Here is a 23050-nt window from a genome sequence, read left to right as displayed (position 1 = left end):
TGTCTCAGTTTGACGAGTTCAGCCTTTTAGTTCACTTGAGGGAATGATGCGCAAAAAAAAAGCCCCGCCCCTTACTCAATATTTCGTTTCAGTTGGAGTTACATCAACAAACTGAAACAAAAGTCTCAGCAACTTCTAGCTCATGCAGACTTTATTGAAATGCAAATCATCAATGTGATGCCAAAGCTGAATTTTAAAACTGCTACCATTCAAAAGTCTGGTGTGTGTAGAATTTATTAATAATAATGATTGATTAATTTATCAACGATGTATAAAATGTAGCAAAATCATTTGAATGTTTCTGAAAGTAACCAAAACTGAGCTGATGTGACCAAAGATACAATAAAATGATAGTATTGTGGAATATATATATATATATATATATATTCTATTCTAATGTCTGTGTGAAATCAAAATTTACAGTGTTTATTTTGTTAGTGCACATTGTTATTAATTAGGTGAACAATTAATTCATGCAGGTTTATCCACTGAGAATACATTTTTGCTTTGGTAATTTTTAATGAAATTGTTATCATTTGCTTCTGTGTTTGGAGTGGCGGTTCTTCTCTGTTTATGACAGTTTGACGACTTCAGCCACAATATTCTTAACCACGCCCCTATTACTCTTAGTTTGCTATGAGCAAATGATGTGCAAAATTCATTCATTCATTTATTTTATTTTCGGCTTAGTTCCTTTTTTTAATTAGGGGTCGGCATAGTGGAATGAACCGTCCAATCAGATCTTATCAGGAACTTATCCAGCAAATGTTTTACGCAGCGGATACCCTTCCAACTGCAACCCATCACTGGGAAACGTCCATGCACACCCATTTACACACATACAAATTATTCAATTCACCTATAGCGCATGTTTTTGGACTTGTGGGGGAAACCGGAGCACCCAGAGGAAACTCACGCGAACACGGGCAGAACTTGCAAACTCCACACACAAATGCCAACTGACCCAGCCTTCTGATGTGCAAAATACTAATCTTTAATGAAATTTTGATCATTTGCTTTTGTGTTTGTAGTGGTGGTCCTTCAGGTAGATGTCAGTTTGACGCTTCAGCCACAATAATCTTAGTACGCCACTATTACTGTTAGTTCACTATGAGGGAGTGATGTGCAAAATAAAGCCCCGCCCCCTACTCAATATTCCGTTTCAGTTGGAGTTAAATCAACACACTTAAATAAAAGTCTCAACAACATCCAGTTTACAAGAACTGTATTGAAATATAAACTATTAATGCAATGTCAAAGCTGAATTTGGATCTGTTCAACATCTGTTTTGGATCTGTCCACCATTCAACAGTCTGGTGCGTGCATTGTAGGATTTTAAAATAATAATTATGATTATTTAATTAGGGATGCAATAAACTTATCAAAAGTAACTGCATAAAGACGTTTACAATGTGGGCAAAAGCATTAAGGGCATGTCTGAATCCACTTTTTCTATTTTTAGAACGGAAAAATACGCTCTGCCCTGTGGCGCATGGTCTAACAGGGTTGTGCTTATTCTCTTAATGAGTTCTGGGTGTGTTTTAAGTATAAACCAATCAGAGTCTCATCTCCCATTCCCTTTAAGAGTCAGTTGCCTCGCCCCATAGCGCATTTGTTATTTACACGGCGGACTTTGTAAGTTGAAAAACTGAACACTTCAATAGTGAGAAAACAGTTAAACAGAGCATCTGCAGCGAGAGGATAAAGAATGAGCCTCCTCCATTCGGCCTCTACTTTCACTTTCTCTTTCTCTCTTTAGTGGATAAGGAAACGTGTTGTACGCACAGACATCCATTAGCCGACATAATTAATTTTGTTTGTTAAGCACAAAGATTTGTTCCAAAACTGTTTCTAAATTTAGTTCTAATTTCCAGCAAACGAATAAATGAACAATAATAACAAAGTGTGGAGTTATTTCCAAACACACATGCTTTGCCCCATATGGTTCAAAATCTGATAGGTGGACAAATCTAAACAAATCCAAATCAAATCTAAATCTTTCTATTAAAACAAATATAAATATGCATATAATAAATAATACTGCTAATAATAACATTATGCAACTGCAAATTGTCATGAATAAACTGAAAAAAGCCCCCGACATGAAGAAGGCATGGAGGCAATGGTTTATATTTTTATGTAGAAAATAATAATTTTTGTAATATTATAAAGATATTTGTGTATTGCTGTACATCCTGCGTATTTAAAGCAATGTGTAAGCGAGACGCATAACTAACACTCTCTGCGCTGGACTTTAGACCTGCTTTCAGCTGGTCTATCGCGCGGTCTATTTTAGTTCCTCAAAATAGCAACGCACCAACAATGCGCCTTAACACACCTCTTTTCTAGACCAGAACACCCATGAGTCCACAAAGTGGTGCAAATGGATTTGCAATTTAAACGTGGTGGAAAACGGGAAAATTAAAGTTGCGTTGGTCTGAAAATAGCAACACGTTGGGGCAAACACATCTTGCGCCTTATTGCGCCGGGTGTATGATAGGGCCCTTAGATTTTGATAGTTTTGAATTGGCTAAGAACTTATACTCTCATTCACTGCAATGTTTCTTGATTATTACGCTGGAATGAGAGCATATTCCCTAGCCATATCTGCCTAGAAACAGCAATCTTTAATTTTTAGTACAATTTGTAACAACAGAAATCAAGATTTAAATAGGAAAATTATTTCTGAGCGAAAAGTTAAGGTCTAATTCGATCCAATGATCAATGCAAAGCTAAGCTAAAGGTGCTCCTACACCCCATTCACACGGGGCTTCAGCGTCAACGCTTGAAAAAGGGTGTGTCTGAAGGTGGGGCTGACGCAATTGTCATAACAGCGTCAGCCAATGAAATTAGTCACTGTCTGAGCTGGTGTATTTGCATACAGCGATCTGATTGGCTGACACTTCCGTCAGTGCTTGAAAAGTTGAGCAAGTCCCAACTTTTGCAGCGAGCAACGCCACTGAAGCGGTGCTGACGGATCCATAATGCAATTCGGCAATGTTTGACATCACCCATTCAAAGTGAATGGAAAGCGTTGAAGCTGACGCCCCGTGTGAATGGGGCGTTAGACCCAGAGATCGGCTGACTGGATTAAAAAAATGGTAAACAACTCTTCAACTCTAGGGGAGCTGTAAAATGAGCCTATTTCCAAAAAGGTGGAGTGTTCATTTAACATAAGGTGCATGCTAGACTGAGGTGACTCTCTCTGATTTGTTGATTCACTCACATATTGGTGGTGAAGACCCCGTAGATGAGGTCCTGTTCGGGCAGGTAGAAAGTGCTCTGCAGCTCATGGTAGTAGAAGGGAACGTCTCCAGAGCGGGAGCAGTTCAGCCGGGCCTTCATGAATGTGGTCCACGTGTCTTCCAGGAGAAACCTACCACCGATATCGTTCTGGCACACGCGAGCCACACGAGAGAAAACCGTCTTCCCACAATCCTGCTCCACTGCGTTCTCTCGCAGAAACACGTATGTGAAACGGCTCACCTCATACGCCGAGATGAAGTGAGGATCTGCACAGAGAAAAAGGAGGATGAACTCTCAGTTTTACAGACAGGTTTTGGAAAATATTATACCTTTGAAGGTAACACTTTACAATACAACTATGTTAGTTAATGCATTTGCTAACATGAACAAACAATAAACAATACATTTGTTACAGTATTTGTTTATGTTAGTTAACGTTAGCTAATGACAACACATTTGTTCTTTCTTAGTTTTTTAACTCACAGTGTTAACAAGCATGAATTTGGATGTTAATAATGCATTAGTTAATGTTGAACTATGATTAATAAATGCTGTATTGTTCATAGTTAGCTCATGCTAATAAATGCATTAACTAATAAAACCTTATTGTAAAGTGTGACCCTTTTAAAATACTTGTTTTAATTTACAGACACATTAAATAGAACAAAATGCTTCGCTAGCAAATCAAAAAGTCTATTGGATTATGCTTTCATGCTTTTATTAGTATGTCTACTTTTAAATTTCATGCTTAATTCAATATTAAATAAGTAAAATCTAATGAGTTATGGGTAAATCACATTTAAAACTAAAAGTATAAATTACAATTAATTTACTCTTACAATAAATAAAAAGTTAATAAAAAATAAACAAGTAAACTTATTTTAATTCTGCTAGCTAAAATATACATTTAAATATTTATAGTATATATATATATATGTATATAAAATTATTTATTACATTCGAAAAAATCAAAATTTTTATTCCTGTTTGTTAAAATAAAACAAAAATAAAGATTCAGATAAAAATGAATATAGACATATTATAGACAGACAACATACTATATAGACATGAATAATACAAAAACTAATAATATCAACAGTCCCCAGTACTAATAAAAACTTTAATAAAATAAAATTGAAACAAAATCTAATGTACAACTATAACTATAAAAACTACAATACAATATTTACATGATACTTGTAACACGGGGAGTGACAGAGACAACTGAGGTTAGGATCCACGTGCAGGTTTATTCGATAGTCAGGCAAGCAAAGGTCAACACAGGTGCAAACAGATGTATAAAGTCAAATCCAGAATCGTAGTCACAACAGGCGAGAGGTCGGAAGGCAGGCAGTGAACAGGGACAAACAGACAAACTTGGCAAAGGTCAAAACAAGACTAAGGAAACCGAGTTGAATTGTCACTTTACAGGTAAACAAGACTCGGTAAAGGAAGTGAGTGTGTGTGCTGTTAAAGTAGTGTGTGTAATCAGTCCAGAAGCTGCATCAGCTCTGGGAGTCTAATCAGTGGAGACTTGGAGCAGGTGTGTGTGTGACATGACTGAATATGTAGTCCATAAATTGTAGTCCATGTAAATGCGTGTGAGATCCAGCGATCTTAGGAGTATGATCGCTGGTGATCGTGACAATACTGAACTAACACAGACTGCAATAAAGATTTTTTCACATTTAAAAAAAAATCTGGTTCATTAGCATTGGTACTTCATGACAGTAAATACTACATGGAAATAATTGATATAATGGAAATAATTAAATATATGGTAAATTAAGAATAACATTTTTTGCTTAAATTCTATTCTAATACAGATTTTGTAACTGCATTAAATGCAATAAGTTAATATAATATTATATTATACATATTATATTATATATATTATATAAATTGGTGGGTAAGGGCGACGCGGTGGCGCAGTGGGTAGCACGTTCGCCTCACAGCAAGAAGGTTGCTGGTTCAAGCCTCGGCTGGGTCAGTTGGCATTTCTGTGTGGAGTTTGCATGTTCTCCTCGCGTTCCGGTTTCCCCCACAAGTCCAAAGACATGTGGTATACTGTAGGTTAATTGGACTATAAGGTAAATTGTCCGTAGTGTATGCGTGTGTGGATGTTTCCCAGTGATGGGTTGCGGCTGGAAGGGAATCCGCTGCATAAAACATGTGCTTAATAAGTTGGCGGTTCCTTCCGCTGTGGATTAATAAAGGGACTGAGCCGAAAAGAAAATGAATAGAGGAATGAAATTGGTGGGTAAATACTATCCATGAAAACAGAGCTAAAGGTGTTCAATTATAATAATAAAAAATATGCCCAAATAATCAGCCCTTCAAATAATTAAAATAATTAGCCCTTCTGTGAATTTATTTTTTCTTTTTTTAATATTTCGCAAATGATTAATTTTTCACAGTATTTCCTATAATATTTTTTCTTCTGGAGAAAGTCTAATTTGCTTTATTTAGGCTAGAATAAAAGCAGTTTCTACATTTTTTTAAGGTCAATATTATAATTTATTGTCTAGAGAACAAACCATCATTGCCATCATTGCCTAATTACCCTAGTTAAGCCTTTATGTCACGGTTGATGATGCATGCGCTCTTTCTGTCATGTCACGTGGGATTGTTTTGTATTTCTGTTGTGATCACGTGACTCACCACTAGGATCAGCTGATCTGTCTTTAGCCCAGCTGTTGGCACTTAGCTTCTTCTATTTAAGAAGCGTTGTTACGTGCTTCATTGTCAGTTCGTTACACTTGTTTACGGTTTCTCTGTGTCTTGTCAGCAACCTCCATTTGATTCTCTTGGACTCTCGGTATACCCCGATTCAGCTACTTCCTTTTCCGAGGCTGGATGTTTTTGTGTGGTTGCCTGGCTGAGCTTTCCTGATTCTTACATTAAATTTTACTTGCAATTGGATCCATCTGACTAGTGTGTTTCCTGAGCGTTACACTTTAAATGTCACTTTAAGCTCAATATTAGTATCTTGAAAAATTTCAAGTCAAATATTATGTGCTGTCATCATGGCAAAGATATAAAAACTAGAGCATTTAGAAATGTGTTGAAAAAATCTTCCTTCCGTTAAACAGAAATTGAGGGAGAAGAATATACAGGAGGGCTTCAACTGTATATATTATTTTGTAATTCATATGATCTGTGTGTGTTTTTGTCAGGTTATGTCAGATGGACTGTTGAGCTGTGTGTTGTTTTGCTGTACCGTTGAGCCATTTAGAGTTGTACTGTGCGGAGCGCAGGGGCGGCATGTTCCCCAGGCTGCGGTAGATGATGGGGTCCCGGCTGGAGAAATCGGTCACAGTGGCGGCGTACACCTCTCCGCTCTCGGTGATCATGGCTGTGGAGTTGTGTCGAGGGTCGTAAGGACAGCGAGCCACACCGCTTATGGAGTCCAGAACGCTGCTGATGTCCGTCACGGGACGCGTCACACAGACGGGCATGAAGGCGTTCGTCCCGCAGGTGAACAAACGACTGCCACTCAGCAGCAGGACTCGTACATAATTCTGGCACTCGTCCTGAGAGAAAGACAACAAATATTTGATTCCCTCACACACACATTAAAGGGCACATAGTTTACCTCTTTTTTATGATTTAGTAATAATATTAGGGTTCTTCTGAGTGTGCCAGTTTAGGTTCAGTTTAAAACACAATTCAGATTTTTTTATTATAATGTGTTAAAAAGTGTCATGTTGGGGGCGTGTCCACAGTTCGCTGATTTATGGGTGTGTTGCTTCACATGTAAATTAGTTTCGGCTTCCCGCCAACGTAACTAGGGGGCGGGGCCATGAGCTCACCTGCTCTGCGTTTACAACAGAGTCTGACAGGAAGACTCAGAGAAGAAGCTAAAGTGGGAGGTACAGCAATCAGTCGTGCATGTACGACTCGGACACAGACCAAGCAGAGAGTATCATCTGTGTCATTTGTGTCTTTGTACAGTTTTACAGCCAACTGTGTGCTAGTTTAAAGTGCTGAGCTTGTACACAGAAACTAAAAACCACGCACACTGAATTAACTTTGACTGAGGCACCGGATGCGCCGCTCGAAGCCGCGACACGGCACACCAGACACTCTCTGTAGCGCGGCAGAAACATGAAGTGTCCCGAATCGTCGCGCCACGCATTTTTGAATTCTAAACATAGGTTTCTGCAGCGGTCCGTGGCGCCCAGCCGTCGACTTGAGTGTACCCTGATAGAAACCTATGTTTAGAATTCTAAAACGCATGCTAGTTAAGATCACAGGGAGCTTCTGGGATCGCGAGAAATGCAAACGGCTGAAGTATAAGGTAGACTCAATGAGAAGTACACATGTTTGCAAACCTACCTAAAGATACAACCAATAATTCCGATTAGAGCGATAATGTGGAGAATATTGATCTTGTGTTGAGCCCAATGAGCCTTGCATCTAAAAATAGAGCTAGCGTGTTCCTTTAGTGATATTGCTTCGACTCACGCTGAAAATGGCGGACGTGAATCAACAAACTGAGGATATGATGACGCGCCTGTCAATCAATATTGGTGGGCGGGGGGACCGCTCTCCTACGTAAAGTTGTGGTCGGTTTGAAAACCGCTCCAATTGGTCCACCGTTTTTATGTTGTTAAATTGAAAAAAAAAGCACTGGGTGTGTTTATATCACCCAAATATGACAGTCTATACACCATACATGCACATATGTCTGTCCAAACAGCTTGAAAAAACCATAGGTGCCCTTTAAAGCATCATATACTATAAAATCTCTGACTGTAATACTGAAGGATTCGGATTTCTACCTTCCAATCCATCTCATCATGGATCAACGTTTATCCTTTTCTCATCCTGTTTCTCATTATTTTTATTAAAGATGATTATTGAATAATGAATAAAGTTAACACATTGCTTAATATAAGAATGTTCAGTGCATCTGCCTGTCTCTTTGTAACTATTTTCAGGAGCCACCAAACTAGGTCAGAGGTCACAGAGACCTCGAGTGAAACTGAAGGGCTGAGGACTGGAAACAACTGTTTCTATTGTTATGTCTATGAATTAATACTATCTAGAATGTCTAATGTGTTTATTTTTACGGTTAATTCTTTTAAAGTGATTTTACCTTTTTATTCAAGATAGACTTTGTGTAGTAAGGATATAACTGCCTGAATTCATAAAGACGGCTGAGAGTACACTCAGCCTTGGATAAGAAACAGATTGTACTTTAAGTGTGTGTGTTCTATTTGATTGTGGATCCTTTTCACAGGTCTGGAGTCAGCTCTAAACAGTCTAGTGGATGTCTGATGTTTATAAGCTTAAAGGGCACCTATGGTAAAAAATTGTTTGGACAGACATGTGTAGGTATAGTGTTTAGACCGTCATATTGGGGTGATATAAACACACCCAGTCCTTTTTTTTAAATTTAGCAACATAAAAACGGTGGACCAATTGGAGCGGTTTTCAGATCGACTGCAACTTGACGTAGGAGTGCGGTCCGCCCGCCCACCGAATTGATTGACAGCTGAGTATTAACATGTCCCGGTAGTCACATGTATAATCATGCCAACAAGAGAAGAAGAGCGCAAAGGAACCGTAAATAAAAGATCTGTCCAGTTTGCTAGGATCATCAATTATCATCAAATGTGATCAAGAAGAGTGAGTTTTGCAAGTTTAAAATGTCTTAAAACAGTGCACGTGTCACCAACTCGGTCCCAATAAATCCCCTCACTGGCCAGCAGAGGTCGCTCTCCCCGGACTATTAACACTACATCCCCCAGAAGCCCCGTATCTGTCACTGATTGCGCTGCACCTGACTTTGATCACACACACACCCTTATAAGCAGCTTGCACGCTCACTTCATTGCGAAGTCTTGTTTGCCCCGTCAACATTTCTGAGCGTTATTTCCTTGTACTCTGTTTGATCTCTCGTTGCCGACCCAGACTGCTCTAGACCTTGTTCTCCTCGCCGCCAGCCCCGATCTATGCCTGTTATACCGACCAACGAATGCTTGCCGCCTGCCTTTCTACTTATGCCTGTCATTCATGTGAGTGTCTCGAATATCACTTATTGGTGGTTTCTGTTTCACTTGTGTTTAATAAATACACTGCAAATGGATCCCTCTGTATCAGCCTCCTCATTACAGCACGTGTGTAATGAAGTAACGTTACAGCGATTTACTTCAGCTTTACTTCATCAGCACATTGAGCTGAAACATTTCAGACACATTCTAGAGACACAAAAGACTCAAATTAAATCTGCAAAAAGGGGTAACCTCCTAGTCTATCTGTGACCCCAGCAGGCTGCCCCAGGGGCCAGCTACTGTCCCTGGGTGGCAGTTTGGGCTCTTGAGGGCCGGTCAGGTTAGAACAGATATATGTATAACGCAGTTAATGACGTTGTGTGAGAGTATAATTGTTATTGACTTGTGATTGTGAGCAGAGCAGCCTAGGAACTCATTGCGAGTGTTGAAGCTGGCTTCTACTGATGAAACTGCAAACTATCTTCAGTAAACTATATATATTTATTTGAATCTCTGACTCCGGCTCTTCTTCAACTGACAGACTGGTCATTCTTTGGGTAAAAACTGTAAATAACCCCTACAATACAGTTTCCGTCACATTAACAAAAAACGATGCATCCAAATGTTTACATTTTTTATTTGATTAGATTTTTTCTTTAGTACACAGTTGTTTTACTTCTTCACTGTAGCTCCACAATATTATCTTTTTGTTTTTAAAAATACATTTTTGTATAACAGTAAAAATGGTAAAACAATATTTAATGCTGCATTTTAAGCATAAAAATGATTGCTTAATCCTCTAATACAGGAGGACTGGCTGACTCCATTCATTTCTCTATTTATTTACGCATGTATTCATTTAATGATTTTGTTATTTATTAAAATTTATGGCAAACTCAAAGGTAATGAATAGTTAGAATATTTTAATATTAGAATCATTTGAATTTTAATATAATTTCAATTAATCATTCAATGTCACTTTAAGCTGAATACTAATATCTTGCAAAATAATAGTAAAATATTATTTACTGTCATCATGGCAAAGATAAAAGAAATCAGAACTCGATATAAACCAAATGATAAAGCAAACACTCTGAATCCCAGTGCTCACCTCGGTCTTTCCTTTGCTCTGGCAGGATCTCCTGGTGGTTTCGTCTACACCCCATTCTGTTGCCTGACAATGAACACAATTAACATCAAAATAAGACATTATGATGAATGAGACAAACATGAACACAGTTTAATGCTGAGCTAAAATCCATAAGCAACCTTTAACTTTTGGTTGACTGGCTGGGGTTTCAGACTTAATCCTTAAATGACAAATGTAGATTGATTGATTTTGACAAGAAGGTTGCTGGTTCGAGCCTCGGCTGGGTCAGTTGGCATTTCTCCAAGTGTTCGCGTGGGTTTCCTCCGGGTGCTCCGGTTCCCGCCACAAATCCAAAGACATGCGCTACAGGTGAATTGGGTAAGCTAAATTGTCCGTAGTGTATGAGTGTGAATGAGAGTGTATGGGTGTTTCCCAGTGATGTGTTGCAGATGGAAGGGCATCCACTGCGTAAAACATATGCTGGATAAGTCGGCGGTTCATTCCGCTGTGGCGACCTCAGATTAATAAAGGGACTAAGCTGAAAAGAAAATGAATAAATGAATGTAGATTGATTTTCAAATAAAAACCAAACAAAAATCTAAACGACTACCTAATAAATTAATTAAAAAAACAACATAATTTCTTTACCTGCAATACAGACATGCAATTTAAAAGGGAACCAGCATTATGTAAGTATTATTGAGACTCTATTAAAGCTGTTTATATATATACAACGGTTCTGTCTGTTTTTTGAATCTGATTGGCTGATAGCAGTGCAATATTCTGCCAGTAACAGCACTCGATCAATCTCTTCCCCCTTCCCCCTTGTGTATTACTCCGCCCACATACAGCAACAAGCAGAGGACACTCTACAGTTTGACAAATATTGCTGCTTTAGGGCAACATAATGTACTTTTGGGGATTTTAGTCAAGAATGTAGTTGTTTAGATTGCAACTATGCAGTTTGTTTATAAGGTTAGTGCCTATATTTTAAAATATTTATAACTTCTGAGAGAAAGCGCATCGGCGGCCATTAGCCTGTTTTTGAGCAAAGACGGTTGACGATGTTCATCCATAAGATGGCGACAGAGACCGCATAATCAAAGCATACCAGTGTAATTTCAAACTACAGCTGATCAAGTCATAATTAAACAGGTAAATTACTTTCTAAGTCGATCTCTCTCTTTTAAATGCTGTAGTGCTGTATTTATACCATAGTAATATTGTGATAAACCGATTGCAACAGAGAAATACTGGGAGATATCTCTGTAGACTGAGATGGCATTTCATGCTGTTCAGCCTTATAATCTTAAAATGTGAGCAATATCACCTGTTTTGTCATCACTTTAGACATTACGCTAGAGAATCACTCTAACACTTGCTCTAAAATGATGTTGGTGAATTAGTAACGGTTTCTACTGTTTGGACATCAGCTGCAGATGTGAATAAATGGTGGAAGAAAGTAGTACCTTTTACAAAAAGGTTTTGAGACCCTCCGTGTTTGATTTTCTTTTTTATACACACGATTATGCTGTTAAATTGTTGTATAAACGCAATATCACACTCGTAGCAATGCAATGTGGCTGTATATCGTCACTGGTGGCTGACCTGTATATGGTATCAGTTTATATATTTTTTTACTTTACTTGCCCTTTACGTAATCAAATATTCAATGATTAATATTAATATTCTGAATCAACCTGTCAAAAAATGAGGTCTATACTGTAAATAGTACCAACAACCATCCAACAAATCCCTTGTGAATCAAATTAAGTCCTGTCTTACATTTTTCCTCATCGCTGTTTCACTACATTACAGTTAAATGTGACAATAGAGAAGAGAAGATTAACACAACCTCCACATTATGCTGACTTGAAAATAACTCTAGCGTGAACATGCAGATGTGCTGTTAAATTATGGAAGAGTCACAGGTGTACTTCAATAAATATTTTACATCAAACAAGTTGGGCTGACAAAAAAATGTTTGTAAATCCCTGCTTTGACTGATCAAACATGCTGGATGGATGCATCTGAAGGTTTCCGCACACCAAGAACATTAACAGAGATCTTACAGAAACAACTCATCAACATTGTTCCTGTGCATATACTGTAAATCTCTCAGGGGAGACGCCACTTTGCTGGTTCAGACGGATTGCATGAGGAACTTTTAAAGGCCAGACAGAAGAGCTCTCAGCACATTAACAATGTTAGAGAGCTACATTAGCATGAAGAGTGTGCTTAAAACAGCACAGCAGCTTGTCAAACACCATCTGACTCAAAGAAAACCCAGCACGGGTTTGCATGGATGTACTAGAAATATATTGATATTACAAGTTCCACAACTTTCTTGATAGTTACTATGAGTTTGGTTTACTTTTAAAGAGGCTGAATTGCAAAACCTCCTAAAAAGATAATATACTTATCATTCAATTGTTACAAACCTGATTGAGTTTCCTTTTTCTGTTGAACATAAAAGAAGAAAGCTGTAACCGTTCATTCATTTTCCTTCGGCCCAGCTGGGACTCGAACCAGCGTCCTTCTTGCTGTGAGGTGACAGTGCTAACCACTGAGCCATTGTGCCACCCAACCTGTTACCACTTCCATGTTACTTGTTTTTCCTATATGAAAAGAACTTATCTTGTGTTCAGCGGAAACAAGAAACTCAAACAGGTTTGTAAACACTTGAGGGAGAGTAAACAGTAAAAGTAAATTGTTGGGTGAACTACCCCTTTAAAACTATGAAAGATATTCAATGGGAAGCTTCTCAATTTTTTCGGTTTCTGAATAAAATCCGAAACACAACAATAGAAGACAAAGAGATTGAAGATGGAAAGTTTTTCTGTGTGTGACTCTGTGATGTGGCAGAGCAAATGTATGACATTTAACAAAACAAAACTAATCGAAACAAAACAAAACTAATCGAATCAAAACAAAACTAATCAAAACAAAACGAAACCAATCGAAACAAAATGAAACCAATCGAAACAAAATGCAAATAATCGAATCAAAACAAAATAAATCAAAACAAAACGAAACCAACTGGAACAAAATGAAACTAATCGAAACAAAACAAAACTAATCGAAACAAAATTTAAAAAAAAATAAATAAATTAAACTAATCGAAACAAAACAAAACTAATCCAAACAAAACAAAACCAATCAAAACAAAACAAAACTAATCGAATCAAAACAAAACTAATTGAAACAAAATTAAACAAATCGAAACAAAATGAAACCAATCGAAACAAAATGAAACCAATCGAAACAAAACGAAACTAATCGAAACAAAATGCAATTAATCGAATCAAAACAAAACTAATCAAAACGAAACCAATTGGAACAAAATGAAACTAATCGAAACAAAATGAAACCAACCGAAACAAAACTAAACTAATCGAAACAAAATTAAACTAATAAAAACAAAATTAAACTAAGCGAAACAAAATGAAACAAATCTAAACAAAACAAAAAAAATCGAAACAAAATGAAACGAATTGAAACAAAACAAATCGAAACAAAACGAAACTAATTGAAACAAAATTAAACTAATCGAAACGAAACAAAGCTATTCGAAACAAAACAAAGCTAATCGAAACAAAATTAAACTAATCAAAACAACATGACAATCTAATTGAAACAACATGAAACCAATCGAAACAAAATTAAACTAATCGAAACAAAATTAAACTAATTGGAAGAAAATGAAACTAATCGAAACAAAACGAAACTAATCGAAACAAAATGAAACCAATCGAAACAAAATAAACTAATCGAAACAACATGAAACTAGTCATAACAAAATGAAACTAATTGAAACAAAACGAAACTAATCGAAACAAAATGAAACTAATTGGAAGAAAATTAAACTAATCGAAACAAAACAAAACTGATCGAAACAAAATGAAACAAATTGGAAGAAAATTAAACTAATCGAAACAAAACAAAACCAATCAAAACAAAATGTAACTAACTGAACAAAACAAAACAAAACAAAAAACTTAAAAAAATTATTAAACTAAAAACAAAATGAATCGAAACAAAACAAAACTAAACTAATCGAAACAAAACTAAATGAAACTAAACTAAACTGTTAAGCTGAAACAAGAAACTCATACAGGTTTGGAAACACTTAGTAAAAAGTAAATTGTTGGGTGAACTACCCCTTTAAAACTATGAAAGGTATTCAATGGGAAGCTTCTCCATTTGTTCGGTTTCTGAATAAAATCCGAAACACAACAATAGAAGACAAATAGATTGAAGACTGAAAGTTTCTCTGTGTGACTCTGTGATGTGGCAGAGCAAATGTGTGACATTTAATTAGGAAACAGTGGATGGTGTTTCCTAATCGCATTCGTTCTCTTATCTGAAAGCAAAACCCTTGAGTGTGTTGTTGCACTCGTTTTTACACGTTCTTCCTCTCTTTTTTCCCTCGTCCCTCCCTCTCCTTTCACAAGATGCTTTGTCATGTTTATCTGTGCTGTCATTGACTCAAAAATAATGATGTAGAGCAGTTTCACACACACACACACACACACACACACACACACACACGCACACACACACACACACACACACACACTCTCTCTCTCTCTCTCTCTCTCTCTCTCTCTTGTTCTTTCTCACACACACACAAATAAACACACATATAATACACATACACACACTCAAACACACACACTACATGCAAACACACACTCACACACATGCACATTCACACACCCCTAAACACACAAACACATAAATACACACTCAAAAACACACATACAGTACACACATAAACTACACACACGCTCTACATAAACACACACATACACACGCACTTCACAAACTCACACACTCTACACACAGATAAATACCCACACAAACTACACAGACACACACACACATGCACAAACAACAAAAACACAACACACACAAACACACACACACCGCATACACACATACACGGACTACACAAACACACACACATTTATACACAAACATTACACAAACTCACACACACTAACACACATACACACAATACACACACATTCATAAATTACACATACACATTACACACAGCCCCCCCCCACACACACACACAAACACACTCTATACACATAAACACACAAACTACATACACACACATACACAAACTACACACACACACACACACACACACACACATTACACACTGCCCCCCCCCCACACACACAAACACACTCTATACACATAAACACACACAAACTACATACACACACATACACCGCACACAAACACACAGCCCCCCACTCACACATAAACACACCCCGCCACACCCCCCCACACAAATACACACATACACACATTTACACAAACTACACACACAAATTACACAAACACCACACAAACAAACACACAGTCCCCCACAAATAAACACACACTTACACACACACACACACACGCACAAACATAAACACTCTACACACACACACACGCGCACACACACACACACAAACACACAGACAAATATAAACACACTACACACACATTCAGACACACTACCACATAAATACACACAAACTTCACACACTTACACCCCCACACACACACACACACACACACACACAAACTACACATACAACGCATAAAACACATAAAAACGCATACACACAGTACCCACTCACACACATACACAAACTACAAACACACGACACAGCACACACACACTCACACAAACACACCGCATACACATACACAAACTACACAAACACACACACTACACTAACTCACACACACACACACACACACACACACACACACACACACACACACACACACACACACTACATAAAAAAATAAAGCATGATATTGTCTCTGAAGGTCTGGTGAGGATCCCAGCAGAGTGTCAATAGTGTGAGAAGAGATAAAACAGCTCTTCACAGATTACCGTCTGTGCCGGGGGAAGCTTTTATGACACAGATAACCACGGCCAGATCTACAGAACATCATTAAACTCTCACTATCACACACTGGGATTAACCTGGCCACACAAACGTTTGGGGTCAGCCAGATGTTTATGTTGTTACTGCATGAATTCAATACTTTTATTCAGCAAGGATTCGTTAAACTGATCAAAAGTGACAATACAGGAACTGATAATGCTGCAAAAGATTTCTGTTTCAAATATTTCAGTAACACTTTACAATAAGATTGTATTGTTAATGTATTTACAAACACAAACAATCAACGAACAATACATTTACGACAGTATTTGTTCATCTTTATTAATGGTAGTTAATGGAAATACAGTTGTTCAATGTTGATTCATGTTTACTGACCAATATTAAGAATGAATTTTAATTTTAATAAAGCAAATAGTAAATGTTGAACTATGACTAATGAATTCTGTCCTAGTATTAATCATTATTAGCTCATGTTACTAAATACATTAGTTAACATTTACTAATGAAACCCTAATTGTAAACTTTGACCAATCTGTTTTAAAGAATCCTGAAAAAAGTGAAGCAACACAACTGCTTTCATCATTAATTAACACTGGCAAAACTAATCAAAACTAAACTAATTTAAACTAATCAAAACTAAACTAATTTAAACTAATCAAAACTAAACTAATTTAAACTAATCAAAACTAAACTAATTTAAACTAATCAAAACTAAACTAATTTAAACTAATCAAAACTAAACTAATTGAAACTAATCAAAACTAAACTAATTGGAACTAATCAAAACTAAACTAATTGAAACTAATCAAAACTAAACTAATTGAAACTAATCAAAACTAAACTAATTGGAACTAATCAAAACTAAACTAATTGGAACTAATCAAAACTAAACTAATTGAAACTAATCAAAACTAAACTAATTGAAACAAAACAAAACAAAACAAAACAAAACAAAAAAAAACACCAAATGAAATTTTATGAAACTAAACTAAATGAAACTTGGAACAAGACTAATAATAAAAAAACTAAACAAAAAAAACTTGAAACTAACTGAATTGAAACTAATCGAAACTAAACTAAACTAAAAAATTACGTATAAAAAATGCAAAAACAAACAAAACTAAAAACTAATCGAAAAAACTAAACTAAACTAAATGAAACTAATCGAAACTAAATTAAACTAAACACAAAAAACAAAATTATTATGAAACTAAACAAACAAAACTAATCGAAACAAAGCTAAACTAATCGAAACTAAACTAAATTAAACTAATCGAAACTAAATGAATCGAAACAAAACGAAATGAAAAAAAACGAAACTAATCAAAACAAAATGAAACTAACTGAAACTAAACGCAACAATACAAGACAAAACGAAACTAACTGAAACAAAACCCAACAAAACAAGACAAAACGAAACTAACTGAAACAAAACGCAACAAAACGCAACAAAACGCAACAAAACAAAACAAACTGAAACAAAACAAAACAAAACAAAACGAAACGAAACAAAACAAAACAAAACAAAACAAAACAAAACAAAACAAAACAAAACAAAACAAAACAAAACAAAACAAAACAAAACAAAACAAAACAAAACAAAACAAAACAAACTGAAACAAAACAAACTGAAACAAAACAAAACAAACTGAAACAAAACAAAACAAAACAAAACAAAACAAAACAAAACAAAACAAAACAAAACAAAACAAAACAAAACAAAACAAAACAAAACAAAACAAGTTTTGGATAAAGGAGTGATCGCAGAGCTTTAGAAAACTTTCATCAGTCCAGCAGTTGTTCATCAGAAGAGCAGGATTGAGTCTGAATAGAACTAAAGGGGTCAGACCTATGTCAGGGTTTTGCTTTTCTCTAACACACTCCAGATCTTCTCATCTCTTCTCGTCTTCTTCTCTAGCAGGCATATGATCATTTGACCTCAGCTAAAACACTCTTATCTGCCCTCTGCATCTCCGTCTGAGGCCTGGTCCTCTCAGAACCATCATTACAGCAGAACAATTTCAAGACTGATATAATAAATCACTGACAGGAGATCTAGCAGATCCAGATATGGAGTGTGCGTAAGTTTGTTGAATGTCAGCATCTGGAGAAGCCGTGTTCCGTGTTCTGGTGTTCTGTGTGTTTGACTAATGCAATCTGAGCCTAATGGAAGTTTACTGATTTGTTTATATTTCCAGTGTTTCTAAATGTCACTAGGTGTCATTTAGAAATGGATAAAATACACCAGCAAATTTAAGTAAAATAAAATAAAATAAAACAATTACCCATGTCCCAGGCGTTCAATCTTAAAATACAAAAATATAAAAAACATAATAATAATAAAATTAAATTAAATTAAATAATAAGCCAAGCCACATGCATTCAATCTCAGAATACAAAAAGCAATTAAAATAAAATAAAAAATTTAATTAAAAAATTTAATTTAATTAAATTAACAATAAAATAATTGTCCATGCCCCAGGCGTTGAATCTTAGAATACGAAAAGTAATAAAATAAAATAAAATAAAATAAAATAAAATAAAATAAAATAAAATAAAATAAAATAAAATAAAATAAAATAAAATAAAATTAAATTAAATTAAATTAAAAATAATTATATATTAGCAAATATTAAGACATTTTAATTTTGATGAACTATTCTGAATAAGCAATAAAATAAAAAATAAAAAAATAAAATAAAATAAAATAATAGATGCACAAGTGTGTGTGTATACTTGTTTCTGTGGTTTGCCCAGTTACCTTCAAAACACACACACACACACGCTTGTATATATTGTTTAGGACTCTCTGTAGACAATAAAAAAAAATAAAATAAATAAATAAATAAATAAATAAAATAAAATATAATATAATAAATTAAATAATAGAATAACACAAAAAAATTAATAAAATAAAATAAAATAAAATTAAATTAAATTAAATTAAATAAAGATAAATTAAATTAAATTAAATTAAATTAAATTAAATTAAATTAAATTAAATTAAATTAAATTAAATTATATCCTGGATAATTTGGCGGTTCATTCCGCTGTGGTGACCCGTGATGAATAAAGTGACTGAGCCGAATGAATAAATGAATGAAATTAAATAAATTTAAAAATTAAATTAAATTTAAAAATTAAATTAAATTAAAATTAAAATTAAAATTAAAATTAAAATTTAAATTAAAATTAAAAATAAAATAAAATAAAATAAAATAAAATAAAATAAAATAAAATAAAATAAAATAAAATAAAATAAAATAAAATAAAATAAAATAAAATGACATTACAGTGTCCCAGGTTTTAAGTAATAAAATAAAATAAAATAAAATAAAATGCAATAATTCCCCATTCCCCAGGCTTATAAAATAAAAGATCTATATATTTGAAAATATGAAATTAAATTAATAAGTATTATAAATCAGCTGCTTCATAGAATAAGTGTGCCCACAACCAACACATTTGGCCCTTTTTTTAAGTCCTTCCATTAAGTCCCCATAATTTTGTTAACTAATTAATGAATTAATTATTAAATGAATACCCGTTGTTTATGATGAACAATCTGGTAAATGGATCAACATGATATGATGTCATCTTGGCCTAATGTGTGTGTGTGCGCGAGTATGTGTGTGTGTGTGTGTGTGTGTGTGTGTGTATGTGTTTTGGGGGTGACTGTGGGTCACTCTTGTGGACACAGGGTCACGGGGTCACCCTAAATTACAGTATTCTGTCAGATTCTTGTGAAAAGCGTCTCCAGGCCGTTACTCCTTGCTGGATGTTTGGAGTTTTACACACACGCAAAGCAAAGTCACTCTTAAACATCACACAAGAGCTCAAAGCTTTCAACAGGCCTGTCACGCAAACACAACACAACCTGAGCGCTCGCAGCACACAGTAAGTGCAGAGGGGGTCTCCAAATATCCATCAAGATGAACATCACCGATTTAACCCTCCTCTGCAAGAGCACAGGCGGCTGCATGCTGAACGCACCATATTCAACACTTATTTACTCCACTTATGGTGCTAGTGAAGGCATCCTGAACCAAAACAGTCTAAACGTTTCTCTATGCTCCCTATGCTTTTAAACACAAAATATAATAGCAAATATTAAGACATTTTAATTTTGATGAACTATTCTGAATGAACAATAAAATAAAATAAAAAATAAAATAAAATGAGATGCACAAGTGTGTGTATACTTGTTTCTGTTGTTTGCCCAGTTACCTTCAAAACACACACACACACACACACACACACACACACACACACACGCTTGTATATATTGTTTAGGACTCTCTGTAGACTCGCCAATAAAAAATAAAAATAAAAATAAACAAATAAAAAAATAAAAAAATAAATAAATATTATAAAATGTAATATAATATAATATAATATAATAAATTAAATAATGAAATAAAATCAAAATATAAAATAAAATAATAAAATAACACAAAAAAATAATAAAATAAATAAAAAATTAAATTAAATTAAATTAAATTAATAAATAAAAAAATAGCACATTAAAAAATGTATAACATGAAATATAAAAAATATAATATTTCAACATAAAATATTATTTATTTTATTTTGTTTATTGATTGCAAACAGACAATCTTCCTTAAACAATAAAATTAATAATATTATATATGTTGATGTTTGGTTTTATTTTTATTTCATGAAGTCTGATCCTTGTGCTCAAAACATAGCAATCCAGGGAATGAAGGAATATTTTTAATATTAAAATTAATTAAATAAGTAAATAAGTAAATAAATGAATGAATGAATGAATTAAAATAAAATAAAATAAAATAAAATAAAATAAAATAAAATAAAATAAAATAAAATAAAATAAAATTAAATAAAATAAAATTAAATAAAATAAAATTAAATTAAATTAAATTAAATTAAATAAAAATAAAATAAAATAAAATAAAAAATAAATTAAATTAAAAATATATATATATAAATAATAATAATAATAATAATAATAATAATTAATTATAATTCAGGTCACGTTTATGCTGATAAAACTGATAAAATTAAACAGAGGGAATAATATTTTCTGTGTAGATATTATTATAAACCTGGTCCAAAACGTACATTTCCCCCCCGTGTGATTCTTCTGGCCAAAAAAGGAAAAATTATGACAAAAATTTCACAATTTACAACTCAGAGAAGCATTGCGGTCAATTAAAGCACTGAACACGAAGCAGCAGCATTCAAAGTCAATGCTTCTTAAACATCTAAACAATAACAGATGCTTCCGAAGTTGTGTGTGTGTGTGTGTGTGAGAGTGTGTGTGTGCGTGCGTTCGTGTGTGTGTGTGTGTGTGTGCGTGTGTGTGTGTGTGTGTGTGTGTGTGTGCTCGTGTGTGTGTGTTCGATTTGTTGTGTACAGCTTCTGTGAGTCAGCTCTTTGAACATGTGGGCAATCATAATAAAAGTCTGAGTCTGTGTGTCTGGCATGGGGTGAATTAAATGGACGCTGCTGCTGCTTCTGCATTTCTAGACACGTCAACATGACTGGATGGACTGATGGGAAGAAGAGGAAGAAGAAGAAGAAGACGAAGAAGAAATGAGAGAGAGATCCTACCTGCAGAAGAGAGATGTTACTCAAACTCAGCCGGAAGAGATGATTCCTACAGAAAGAGAAAGAGAGATGTGTGTTAGGCTTGATCGTTTTAGCTGTGTGTGTGTGTGTGTTTGCATATGTAAGTGTGTTACCTGGCTCCCACTATTAGCTGGCTCCTGCTGAGGTCGAGTGTGAGCGGTGAGTAGTCGTTCACTCCAGGCACAGAGAACGAGAAGAGCCACGGACTCAAAGCTGCAGCAGAAAACAGACAAAGGTGTGAGATTGTTGACATGTGAAGGAGAACGTTTGAGCTGCTGTTTAGACAGATGTTGGAGGACAAGAGCAAATCTAATCCCACACACTGAGAAGCTGACTCTATCAGCAATGTGAGACGCTCGTCACAATTCTGTGTGATTCGTTTTTGCACACATTCAATGACAAAATAATACAAATGTAGTAAACCACAGGCGGCACGATGGCTCAGTGGTTAGCACTGTCACCCCGTAGCAAGAAGGTCACTGGTTTAAGCACCGGCTGGGTCAGTTGGCATTTCTGTGTGGAGTTTGCATGTTCTCCTCGTGTTGGCGTGGGTTTCCTCCAGGTGCTCCGGTTTCCCCTACAGTCCAAACACATGCGCTGCTGGTGAATTGGCCGTAATGTATGAGTGTGTGTGTGAATATGAGAGTGTATGGGTGTTTCCCAGTACTGGGTTGCAGCTGGAAGGGAATACACTTTGTAAAACATATGCTGGAATAGTTGGCAGTTCATTCCACTGTGGCGACCCCTGATAAATAAGGGACTTATCCAAAGGAAAACAATTGAATAAATGTAATGATCCTTAAAATTTAGTTTAGCATATCTGTATTTCATTTAAATATGTACTTAAATAAAGAGAAATAAAAATCCCCATTCTGTAAGTAGACTACTTAAATATGAAAATAGTTGGCATTACTGAACACCATAGTCTCCATAGACTCCGCCCTCTTTTGAAAAGAGCACAACCTCATTTGACTTTGACAGTCACCAAAACGGCACAATTTGGGTCAAAACCTAAAAGGGTCAGGTTCAGGGTCAGTTATAAAACATTATTTGTGTGGTATTTTGAGCTGAAACTTCTCATAGACACTCTGGGGACATCATCCATCCATCCATCTATCCATCCATCCATCCATCCATCCATCCATCCATCCATTTATCCATCCATCCATCCATCCATC

General features: G+C 35.2%; 1 protein-coding gene across 1 annotated transcript in view; it reads right to left on the bottom strand.

The window, feature by feature from the left end:
• Positions 1–23050, bottom strand: part of sema5bb (sema domain, seven thrombospondin repeats (type 1 and type 1-like), transmembrane domain (TM) and short cytoplasmic domain, (semaphorin) 5Bb) — a 157787-nt gene that overhangs the window by 56392 nt on the left and 78345 nt on the right. The window contains exons 4-8 of the mRNA XM_056459394.1: positions 21986–22085; positions 21855–21900; positions 10357–10419; positions 6467–6779; positions 3227–3512 (exon numbers count right to left, since the gene is read on the bottom strand). Of these exons, the coding sequence (XP_056315369.1) occupies positions 3227–3512; positions 6467–6779; positions 10357–10419; positions 21855–21900; positions 21986–22085 (808 nt within the window). The remainder of the gene's footprint in view (positions 1–3226; positions 3513–6466; positions 6780–10356; positions 10420–21854; positions 21901–21985; positions 22086–23050) is intronic.

This window comes from Danio aesculapii, chromosome 6 (assembly GCF_903798145.1).
Source record: "Danio aesculapii chromosome 6, fDanAes4.1, whole genome shotgun sequence".
NCBI lineage: Eukaryota > Metazoa > Chordata > Actinopteri > Cypriniformes > Danionidae > Danio > Danio aesculapii.
Note: the sequence above shows the minus strand (reverse complement) of the source record. Positions and strands in the feature narration are given on the sequence as shown.